The sequence below is a fragment of the Camellia sinensis genome, chromosome 11, assembly GCF_055761805.1.
Source record: "Camellia sinensis isolate YWXY chromosome 11, ASM5576180v1, whole genome shotgun sequence".
Lineage (NCBI taxonomy): Eukaryota > Viridiplantae > Streptophyta > Magnoliopsida > Ericales > Theaceae > Camellia > Camellia sinensis.
The window spans coordinates 107000342-107012688 of record NC_138971.1 but is presented as its reverse complement, the minus strand read 5'-3'; the positions used below and the strand labels follow the sequence as shown (position 1 = coordinate 107012688).

The 12347-nt window shown below is 30.8% G+C and overlaps 1 protein-coding gene across 1 annotated transcript; it reads right to left on the bottom strand.

Moving 5' to 3' along the window:
* Nucleotides 1-5517: 5517 nt before the first annotated feature.
* On the bottom strand, nucleotides 5518-12083 carry LOC114294956 (thioredoxin-2). Its single transcript, XM_028239146.2, has 3 exons — nucleotides 11395-12083; nucleotides 10499-10633; nucleotides 5518-5809 (listed from the first exon to the last, which is right to left on the bottom strand). The coding sequence occupies exons 1-3, from the start codon at nucleotides 11539-11541 to the stop codon at nucleotides 5678-5680; spliced, it is 414 nt and encodes a 137-aa protein (XP_028094947.2). The 5' UTR covers nucleotides 11542-12083; the 3' UTR covers nucleotides 5518-5677.
* Nucleotides 12084-12347: the final 264 nt, after the last annotated feature.

The following is a 12347-nucleotide window of genomic DNA, read 5'->3' as shown; positions in this document are numbered from 1 at the left end:
ATAAAATTAAAGCACATAAAAATCATAAGAATATAAATGTCAACACGACGAAGTCTGATATGTGATAAATGATGAAATATATCAGTTAATATGGTTACAAATGAACAGAGTCATTCATGAACATGTTTGAGTTTAGCTCAGTAAATACTTATTCAAATTCGGTTCGTTAAACTTTTATTGAATTCGAACTCGAAAACGAATTCGTTAAAATCTTAATAAATGAAGCAAAATATACTAAAGTTTGACTCAACTTGACTTTGCAACCCTATCAACCAACAAGGATATATCTCTAATAACTCTTACTATTTTTTCATGTGTATTTTTAATACTTTTCTATCATATCTTTGTTATGATGAGGTGCAATTTTTCAATATTTCTTTACAATTTAGTTCAATATATATAAATGTACTCATTTTATAAAATAGGAAGAATTACATTCGAGTAGGACAAGAATTTTTTTTTTTACACAGATTGCATCCTCACAGCCTTTCACTTGTATCCTATCACAGAATCATTTGCACCCCACATGTTTTTGTAAGTTTTTTTTGTTTATCCCACTGTATTGAAATTCTCTCTACAAAATATAACTAGGATCTGATTCATGTCCATGATTTTGACACGTAATGTTTGTACCCTTGCATTTTTATTTTTTCTTTTTTGAGAATCAAATTACCCTTGCAGACTTGTGGGTTAAAATGCAAGGAACCTTCTTGTTAAGTTCCATGCATCTAGGACTGTAAAAATGGCTTGTGGATAGCACAAAACCCACCCGCGGCTCTAGTGGACTCGGCCCGACTAAGCTCAACTAGGCCCAAGCCCAGCTCGAGACCCTAGGCCTGGGCTTGGGCCGTGTGTTTTGAAGCCTGATCCGACCTATGAGCTTAGCCCTCTTACTTTAGCCCATCAGTCCGTTCAAGGCCCACTCAAAGCCTAGTTTAAGCCTGGCCCGCTCGAGTTCCAGTGTCATTTTTGGTGGAAAATAAAAAAATATTGGTGAAAAAAATAGAAAAAAAAATGTTCAGTCCCACCCAGGCCTAGGCATGTCGACCTGCCCAAGCCCCGAATACCTCCTGGGCTAGACCTAATTTTCTGGAGCATAGGCCGGCTCAGCCTGACATGGGCCGGGCCGAGCCAAATTTACACCCTTACATGCATCAAGTTGAACTATCCAAGTTAGAGCAAATTAAGAAAGGTATCATTCCTCAATGCATTGATTCAAAGACATTTTTACTTTTATTCCTTTTTTCCTTTTAAAAAAGTTCAAATGGCATGGCATGGCATGGCATGGCAATGGAATTTCGATTCCTCCAAATTACATAGTGAGAAAAGCATCTATATATTAAAGATAATTATTCAGTTCACAGATAATTATTCAGTTCACAGTGGGAAAAGCATCATTGTTTGTCATCAACTCAACTATGTAATTCTCACTATCACAAATATAAAATTTCTTATTAGTTAGTACATAAGCTTTTCCTTATTACATATAAAATTAAACCACATAAAGTTAATAAAAATATAAATGTCACCACGACAAAGTCTGATATACGATAAATGACGAGATATGAGTCAATGGCCTACAAATGAACATAGTCATTCATGAACAAACTCGAGCTCGGCTCAACAAGGACTTATTTGAATTTGGTTCGTTAAATTTTTATTGAGTTCGAACTCGAATTCGAATTCCTTAAAATCTTAATAAACGGGGCAAAATTTACTAAAAGCTCGACTCGACTTAACTTTGCAGCCCTATCAGCGAATAAGGATATATCTCTAACAGCCCTTACTATTTTTTCATGTGTATTTTTAATACTTTTCTATCATATCTTTGTTATGATGAGGTGTAATTTTTTAATATTTCTTTACAATTTAATTCTATATATATATATATATATATATATGTACTCATTTTTATAAAATAGGAAGAATTGCATTCCAGTAGGATAGGAAAAAAATTTTAACACAAAGATTGCATCCCCATAGCCTTTCACTTGCAACCCATCACAGAATCATTTGCATCTCACATGTTTTTGTTAGTTTTTATTTTTTGTTTATCCCACTGTATTGAAATTCTCCCTATAAAATACAACTAGGATCTGATTCCATGTCCATGATTTTGACACGTAATGTTTGTACCCTTGCATTTTTTTTATTTTTTTTTTGAGAGAGAGAATCAAATCACCTTTGTAGCCTTGTTAAGTTCCATGCATCTAGAGGTGTAAAAATGGCTTGTGGACAACTCGAAACCCCCGCGCGGCTCTGGCAGGCCTAGTCCTACCAAGCCCAACTAGGCTCGAGCCCAGCCCAACCTAAGACCCTGGGCCTGGGCTTGGGCTGTGTGTTTCGGAGCCTGATTCGGCCCGTGAGCCTAGCCCTTCTGCCTTGGCCCATCAGTCTATTCAAGGCCCACTCAAAGCCCGGTTTGAGGCCTGGTCCACTTAGGCTCGAGACCCAATGTCATTTTTGGTGGAAAATAAAAAAAATTTGGTGAAAAAAATAGGAAAAAAAATGTTCAGGCCCATCCAGGCCTAGTTCAAGCCCGAGCCTAGGCCTGTCGGTCTGCCCAAGGCCCAAATACCTCCTGGGCCTAGACCTAATTTTCTGGCTCGTGGGCCGGCTCAGCCAGACATGGGCCGGGCCGGGCCAAATTTACACCCCTACATACATCAAGTTGTACTCTCCAAGTTACAGCAAGTTAAGAAAGGTATCATTTCCCAATGCATTGATTCGAAGACATTTTTACTTTTATTCCCTTTTTTCTTTTAAAAAAGTTCAAATGGCATGGCAATGGAATTCCAATTCCTCCAAATTACATGGTGGGAAAAGCATCTATATATCAAAGATAATTATTCAGATCACAGATAATTATTCAGTTTATAGTGGAAAAAGCATCATTGTTTGTCATTAACTCAACTATGTATTTCTCACTATCACAAATATAAACTTTCTTATTAGTTAGTACATAAGCTTTTCCTTATTACATATAAAATTAAACCACATAAAAATAATAAGAATATAAATGTCAGCACGACAGAGTCTAATATAAGATAAATGAGGAGATATCAATCAATGGGCTACAAATGAACATAGTCATTCATGAACAGACTCGAGTTCGGCTCAATAAGGACTTATTTGAATTTGGTTTGTTAAATTTTTATTGAATTTAAACTCGAACTCGAATTTGTTAAAATCTTAATAAACAAAGCAAAATAGACTAAAGTACGACTCAACTTGACCTTGTAGCCCTATTAACGAATAAGGATATATCTCTAACAACCCTTACTATTTTTTCATGTGTATTTTTAATACCTTTCTATCATATCTGTAGCGGGTTTTCGCGCTTCTTGGAGGGGTTTAGTCTCATCAGGTACAATGGCTCTACAGTACGGACTCTCGTGGTTCTGAATCTGGTTTCACAGTGCAATGTGAAACAGAAAAATGATTGAGAGTTGAAATCCGGCAAATCCTAGAAAATCTATTAATTATCAGAGATGCCAAAAATGAACTGCATTGCCAGATTTCATAATCGTCACTTAAATATTTTTGGAAATTTTAGGAAATCCGTGGCTCGTGCCAAAGGCCACTTGTCTGTCATAACCAAAGTGTCTTGGCTCGGGAACTTAGGTATGAAATGGAAATGAATTGAGCACCCCACTCATCCAATCAAAGATCGGTCTCTACTAAATCATGATGTGAATTTTATGGACATTACATGCTCATGTTCTGATTTTATTATGCTAACATTTACTATGTGAGGCACACAAGTATAAACTGTTTCTCTTACTTTGGAAATGACTTGATTTTACATGATTTTTAAAAAGGTTTTGAGTGCACACAACTCAAAAGAAAGGATATGAGCTTATGCGTACATTTGATCAAGATCATCCCCAATGCAAATAAAATAACCTTCATCCACAGGCATTCAAACAGTTCATTTTGAGTAAGCACATAGCCTCATAGTAAGATGTTAAGCATGGCAACAATCACACACATGAATATACTAAAGTAAAAAATGCTCACCTAGTACTCCAAGGTAAGCTAAAGAAAAAGAAAGCAATTAGAAAAATGCATGACCCTATATGCAAAATAGAATGCAACTACTAGGTTCAGCTTATTAACATATCATGTGGATTAACTCAAAGCATATGGTAACGCACATATTCAAATAAGTAGAAAATGACAATGATATTCAAAAATGATTAATCGAACCTTAATACATGAAAAAATGGATGCAAAGCATGGTAATGATTTGAAACGAAAACATGATACTACATATAACCACGATAAGCATGTAAGTAAAAGAAAGAAAGAAATGGGGTTGGAAGATATACAAATATTACAAATTTGCTCTCGCACAAGAGGGTTCGAATGGCCTAATTAACTAATTATTACAAACCTAAATGAATGAATAATCAACTAATTATTACACAATACAAATATCAAAGCTACTAATCTAATGGACTTGAATGAGTGGCGAGTCGCATGTGCACAAACGAGAACATCTTCTGGAAACCTCTCTGTTTGTTGCCAGAATCTGCTCTATTTATAGTCAGAATATAGTTCTGTTTTGTTCTCAAAAATCTACTTTGTTTTGCTGGCAAATACCACTGAAGTTTGGTTTTGTCATGGGGTGCTAAGCCAGAGCCAATTTGATCAAGCAACATAGTGGTAAGAGCTAAAAGGACTTCTTTCAATGCAAAGTATAAATTAATTTAAGGAATTTTGATTAGAGATCTATTATTATAAGTTTGTAAAATAAAAAAAGAAAATGGTAGTTGGATTCTCAAATATTTTGACCAAAGACCCTCGTAATAATGTTTGAGGAAATTTAGCACCTTTCACTTTGTTAAAATTTTAATAATTTTTTATTTAGAACTCCATTTTTAATAAAAATCTATATTTTTTTTGAATCGTATCATTGCGATTTATCAAATAAGACGTTGATGAATTTAAAATTTTGATAAAAAGTATAAAATTTCACTATGTTCGCATTTTATGACAGTGAAATTTCATGAAGCTAGTGAAATTGTCTTGGTGCCTTTGGATAGTAAATTTGCCTTCAAATAGTGAAATTTCACTTTTTTTGGAAAATGTCATGTCACCTGTATTGATAGTTAATTTCAAAATTTTGACTAAAAATTCAAATTTAGTATTTCAAAAATAAAAGAAACACACTCCGATTAGAAAACTAAATAATTAAAATTATAAGAAGCAGAAAAACACAATAGAGATGTTGAAAACTACAAGGAAACTTGGGAATATCGATGACACGGCCCACAAAATTCAAATAAAAATCTCTCTAAATAGCAAGTTTTAACTAATTAACTGATGGATAGATCATTTCAAAGACTAGGACTTAGAGAGAAAGAGAGAAAGAGAGAGAGAGAGATTGTAGGCAAACATGAGATCTTATTTAGACATGTAATATAAGGCAAATATGAGATCTTATTTAGAGATGTAATCCATGGAGACTAGTGCCTCAACATCATTCATGAGATCTTATTTAGAGATGTAATATAAGGCAAACAAGAGATCTTATTTAGAGATGTAATCCATGGAGACTAGTGCCTCAACATCATTTTTGTGTACTTTCTTGGATAACCATATACATATATATTCTATATAGTATAATATAAAAACGATTTTATAGAAAATAATAAAAACTAATTAATTAGTATTAGGCCTTGTGCTTCTCGATCGCTCTCTTGAGTTCTTCCTTGTTGGCCCCTATAACCTTCTCAACACTCTCCCCATTCTTCATCATTATAAACGTTGGATATCCTCTCACATCATATTTCCGAGCCACATCCTGCACTTTCCACAATACTTATTAGTATTATCCTCTTCTTTTTTTAAATTTTTTTTTTATTGTTACTTTAAAAATAAATAAATAAAACGAATTGAAAATTGATGGATGTCACCATGGTATCCAGGATTCACCTCGATTAATCCTCGAGCACATGTAATCTCTTTTTTTTTTGATGAGCAAAAAAGAACTTTATTGATGAGAAATCATACATTACATATGGGAAAACATCAATAAAGAGAGGAGGTGCAAAAAGCATCAAAGTACACCCCCCAATCCTCGAGCACATGTAATCTCTTGATTAAATAACTTGTGCAATGAATGGTATAAGAGAATATTTTTTATAAACATTTTATAAAATTTTAGTTATATTGTTTATATACAATTATACATTAATGGTGGGTGTAAATACAATGTGTTGATAATTTTATATTTAAATATTTGCATGGTTTGATGAATAAGAATCTTTGATTAGCAATTTTGGATTGTTCCATGGATGAGAAAAATCATCTAATAGTTATTGGATGGGAGGGAATGATAGCGAGAAGGGCATTATTAAAAAAATAAAATATGTAACAATATTCACACTAACTGAGGTGTACGCTTTATATATTAATAGAATAAATAAAGGCAAATTTCACAAGTAGTCACCACACTTTTCCCCTTGTATTATTTGGATTCTTACACTTTCAAATAGCTCAATTTTGACCCTTAAAATTAGGTTCTATGTAACCAACTAGACTAAGCCTAATTGGTCACTATGACTTTCCTAGGGGCTTAGTCCCTAAGGGGAGGTAATGGGTTCAACTCTCCGGTAAGGATCCTTAGGGGGGTTAAATTATTGGGGCAAGTACTTGGTGCTTTATAAATGTATGGAGATTAACTTACATCTGTGCTAATCTGAAAAGTAACAACTGACTTTCACCAAACAAAAAAGAAAAACATTAGAATTGTGACAATTTCATCTTCTTCTTCTTCTTCTTCTTCTTTTTTTTTTTTTTTTTTTTTTGAATTCATCAATATAATCTATTTGATAACTCTGTTAGGGATTTTGATAGAAAATTGTCATTAAGGTAGTTGAGCTTAACTCACTAAATTGATCAAGTTTATATATATATATATATATATATATTTTTTTTCTAAAAACATGGCACATGTGGCTCATGTGTTCATTTTTTCATAAAACAATGCTCTAACAATTGAAATGAAGCTGACCAAATTGAGACAAAATAAAAAAGTTTAAAGTCAAAATCAAATTAGTTAAAGTTACAGTGAACAAATGACATAAAAACCAAAGTATAGGGACTCCCAAGTTAATTTTCCCAATAAATAAGTATTGAAGAACAAATTACATTGGTAGTCCCTACACTTATCCATTGAATCATTTTGGTCCCTAGACTTCCAATTTGCTCAATTTGACTCCTAATTTTAAATTTTATATCAATTTTATCTAATTGATAATGACGTTAAGATTTTTGAATAAAAATTATCATTGAGTTGTTTGAAGTTAACTCACTAAATTGATCGAGTTCATAATTTTATCCATAAAAAATATGGCACATGTCACTCATATATGCATTTTCCATAAAATGAAAACAAAAAAATCAAATTGTTGAATCAATTAGATTAAATTAAGACAAAATAATAATAATAATAATAATAATAATAATAATAATAATAATAATAATAATAATGTCAAATAAAGCAAAAATATAGGAGGCATTGGTGCAATTTGTCCAATATTTAAATTGTTGAATAATTTGATTGATTAGCAGTTTTTGAATAGAGAAGAAAAATCATTTTATTAATTATCAGATGTCACAGTTATTAGCTAGAAAGTGGTGATAGTTATCGGATGAGAAGGCCATAACAATATTTACATCAATTTAAATGTACGTTTTATAAAATAGAATAGAAATAGATATATCTTTGTGCAAAGGTGACATAAAATTATTTTTAAAATTATAGATAAATACATAAGAATAATTTTGGGCCGAGGTTGTCTCTAGTTCGGAAGCACATTGTTGGCACCATAAATCTAACATTTTATTGTTATTTATTATTTATATAATTACAGGACATGTGGCACTCTCCTACTCATTTAGGTAGAAAGCATGTTCTTAAGCCAAACATGAATAGGAATGATGTTTCATATATGGCTCGAGCGCTCTAAAAATCCATTTTTTGAGAGTCAAATTATGAAGACAACATGCCTATGGGAATTTCTCATAAACCATTAATGGCTAAAATAGAAAAACAATTCCATTTGTCAATGAATGATAAAAATTATTTGGCGAAGGAACATATTCTTAAACCAAACATGGATAAAAATGATGATCAACCTACTATTGATGGATTTAAAATATTTTCCATTGTTGAAAATATCAAAACATTTGAATTTCCAAGGCAATATTATGACATGACTTTCAGTGTTCAAAATCTATTTTGGATTTGTGGGTCACATCAAAATTTAATTTTGATAAAATGGCTAATGAGAAGTTATGAAGTATTAAACATATGTGAAAAAATGATAGGGGATAAAGTAGAGAACATGGAACATTAAATAAAGGTTAAAGGAAATTATAGAGACATAGAGATGAAGTGGAAGATCATGAAGTGTGAAATGGAGGAAATAGAAGAGTAGGATAGTTACTAGATAGTTTTTACCTACAAGTTTTTTCTTTATAACCATCCAACTCAAAGATAATTGATTTCTATTTTTCTTATCATTTATATATTTCTTACACTTTATTTTATGCACTTCTTTTTCGAAACTTAGGAGTAGAGGTAATCAATGGTTACTTTTGATTGTTCACTCAATCATCCCGATGATTTGCTCAATCATCTTTCTCTATCTTCCTCTCTTCTTTTAATTTTTTTTTCCTCTGTACTTGGCGATTTTGAAATCCTCTTCGTTGAGATAAAGAACCGTCAACACAATCACTTGATAATTAATTTGAATTTAATCAGTAAAGATTTTTCAATTCTTACTGATACACTCAAATTTATGATATTTTTTTATAAAAATAAATAAATAAATAAGTCAACGCACATATTGGACATTCAGTGTAAGTACTGAATGCTCGCCACATCCGCAAATTTTGTGAATTAATGGTTCAAAATTTTGTCCACCTTTTTACCAATCCAATTTTAAATCCAAAAAAATAAATTTGACCAAACATTTTATTGGGCAAATTGGTCAACAAAATCTAAACCTTTAACTTATAAGGCAAAAAGTCAAGGTGGCATAATTTGCTCGGCCGTACTATTCTCTCCGGCCCAAGCAGAGCGACTCCAATGTGTTGCTGATGGGTTCCCATCCCCCATCAAGCAAACAAAAAAATTTAGTTGTATTATTAATATTTTATTTTATGTAATTTAATTATTTTAAAAAAATTAAGAGATCCCATCAAATAAGAAAAAAAAAATTAATACAATAGTAATATTATGTCATTGATATTACCATCTAATACCACATGTCATTGGTGACATAGAATTGCCGTGATATTAAATTTTTTCTAATCAAATAAGGGTGCACACCCATTAGAGATGGTTGGTAAATAGTTTTCAAAAATAGTTTTTGAATTTTTTGTTTTGTGTTTTTTGTTTATGATAAAATTTTTAAATATTTTAAGCAAATTCTTAAATTTATTTTTAAATTTACTTAATCTAGATACACATAAAAAATAAAATATTTATGAATTTTTAAAAAACAAATTTACTAAATATAAAAAATACAAAAATTCATTACACTTTTCATAAATATTTTTTGTTTTAAGTGCATCTTAAAAAATAACTAATATATATATATATATATATATTTCTAAAGACAACAAAACATAAAAACCAAAAAAACTTAAAAATTATTTTTTAAAATTCAAAACTAAACAAAATAATGTTGTTTAGTTTTAAGAAGGAAAAAAAAAAATACTTTTAGAATTTATATATAGAACTTAAGTTTATGAAGTGACTCCATCTGTAAAAAATTCTAGAGTCACCACTAGGTTCAAGAAACTATTTTCAATAGTGTTAACTGTAATTATGATATGAAAATGAAACATAAATAACTAAATATGAGATAATATTAAATTAAATTATTTATGTTTATGTGTATATGTACATATATATACATATAATTTTTTTAAAAGTTATGTTGCGAGACATGTAACTCGGGAGAATAGTATCAACTTTATAGTATTATTAAAGTGTTACTCAAATAAATATATATATATGATAGTTTTATGTGAAATTAAATTATAACTTAGTAACTTGATACGCAGGAGAAGCCAATCACTTATATTATATATATGATTATCGAGTTAATAATATATATATATATATATTTCTTTTCTCTTCTTTCCAAATCACCCAAAAAATCACCCAATCCAAACAAATATCAGGGATAAGTTGATTTTTGGTCGAAGTTTTTACTTTCTATATGAATCCATATAACAAATGACCGCGTTTGTCATTTATTGGGTAAATTAACCTATATAGTTAAAAATAAATTAGCAAAATTGATTTGGTCCTACATATAGCAGCCCTAAATAAAAAATAAAAATCCAAACATGCACAACACGAAAGGGAGTGATGATACTACAAAAATATCATAACAATAACAATAGTAAATAATAATCATTATTATAAAAAATATAAAATAAAAACAAAACAAAAATGAACATGTGGACGTACCATGAAGGGAGTTTGAGGAGAAGTCATGTCGATTTTGAGAAACTCAACATTACTGTATTTCTGAGCATATTCTTTCACAGCCGGTGCTATGATTTTGCAAAATATACACCATGAAGCCGTGAAGTCCACAACAATCTGAATAAAATAAAATAAAATAAAAAAAGGTTATATATATATATAGTGAAATCTTTGTTCTTCTATTTTAAAACAAATAAAATTACGCAAAGAGAAAGGCAAAGCTTGTATCCATGGCCTTGGATTTAAAGTAAAAGAACTAATATCACTTAAGCTAAGTACACATCACAATATTAATTTCGTTATTAATTTTTTTTTATTCTTACTTATTTCAATTGCACACATATTGCGTGCGCCACCTACTAATACATACTCCTCCGTCCCAAATTAATAATCCTTTTTAAAAATTCAAACTTTTTAAGAAGACATAATCATTACACTTTGAATTCAAATTTTAAAGATAAAATTCCAAAAATACCTTTGTATTCTCATTTTAAATATATTTATAATTTCTTTGTAAGGGATAATTTTAGAAATTTTTAAATTTAAAATTTTGACTTTCCAAAGTATAAATACATTTTACGATAATAAAAAAAATAGAACAATGAACTAATAAAATGGGATGGAGAGAGTATATATTAGTAGAGATCTCAAAACAAGAACAATATAAATAACATAATTGAAATTGGACAAAGTAATTGGCCGAGTGGTTTATGTAACTGTAACTCGAGACAATGAGAAGGTAAAAAGTTTGGGTTTCGACATGATAGAGTGACTACGGTCTTTTCATTGTAATCTACCTTATCAACATCTGACATCATTCGAAAAAAAAAAAAAAAGCTAGTTGTAATTTGTGCACAGGAATTAATTTGCTTCATTACCAGTTTGTTCTTGTTTTGGGGGGTTTTGCTTTCTGCAACCTTGTTGTCCCAATCTTTAACTGATTTGAGGGTGGTGATGGGCGATGATCCATCATCGGCTTCTGATTCAGACTTGTCAAGTCCGAGGTCCGAGTAACTGCCTCCCATCGATTCAACTCTCTTGGTCTGAAAAACAAAACTTGCACAACTTTTTTCTTCAAGTTTTGCTAATTGCTCTTTTCTTTCTTCTCACTTGGGTTGTTGTTTTGGGAAATTGGGATTGTACTCGTTTTTATAGAAGGCACTCATGATGGCTTAGAAGTGAATTCACATAAGGTTGATTATAATGATTCGAACAATTTATTTTGTAAAATAATTTTTTTTTATCCGTCTCACTATGTTAAAATTCTCCCTACAAAATTAACTAGGGATTCAATTTCATGTCCATGATTTTGACACGTAATATTTGTACCCTTGCATTTTTTATTTTTTATTTTTTATTTTTTTGGAGAATCAAATCCACCAAGGATCCTTTAAAGTATTTTTTTCCTAAAGTTTCCTAAAGTGGTGTATTGTGTGGTTGAGATTTAATGTTGAAAAATTGATGTAACTTGTCATTAAATCTCAACCACATGCACCACTCTAGGAAACTTTAGGGAAAAAAAACTCTAGAGGATCCTTGCTCAATCAAATCACCCTTGCAGCCTTGGAGTTAAAATGCCTGGAAGCTTCTTGTCAAGTTCCATGCATCAAGTTGTACTCTCCAAGTTGGAGCAAGATAAGAAAGGTATCATTCCCCGATGCATTAATTCAAAGGCATTTCTACTTTTATTCGCTTTTTCTTTAGAAAAGTTCAATTAATATTGGCATGGCAATGGAATTTCAGTTCCTCCAAATTACTTCGTGGGAAAGGCATCTTGAAAAATCTAAAAATTCTAAAAATATTAATTTGTAATTATAATTTAATTTTAAAT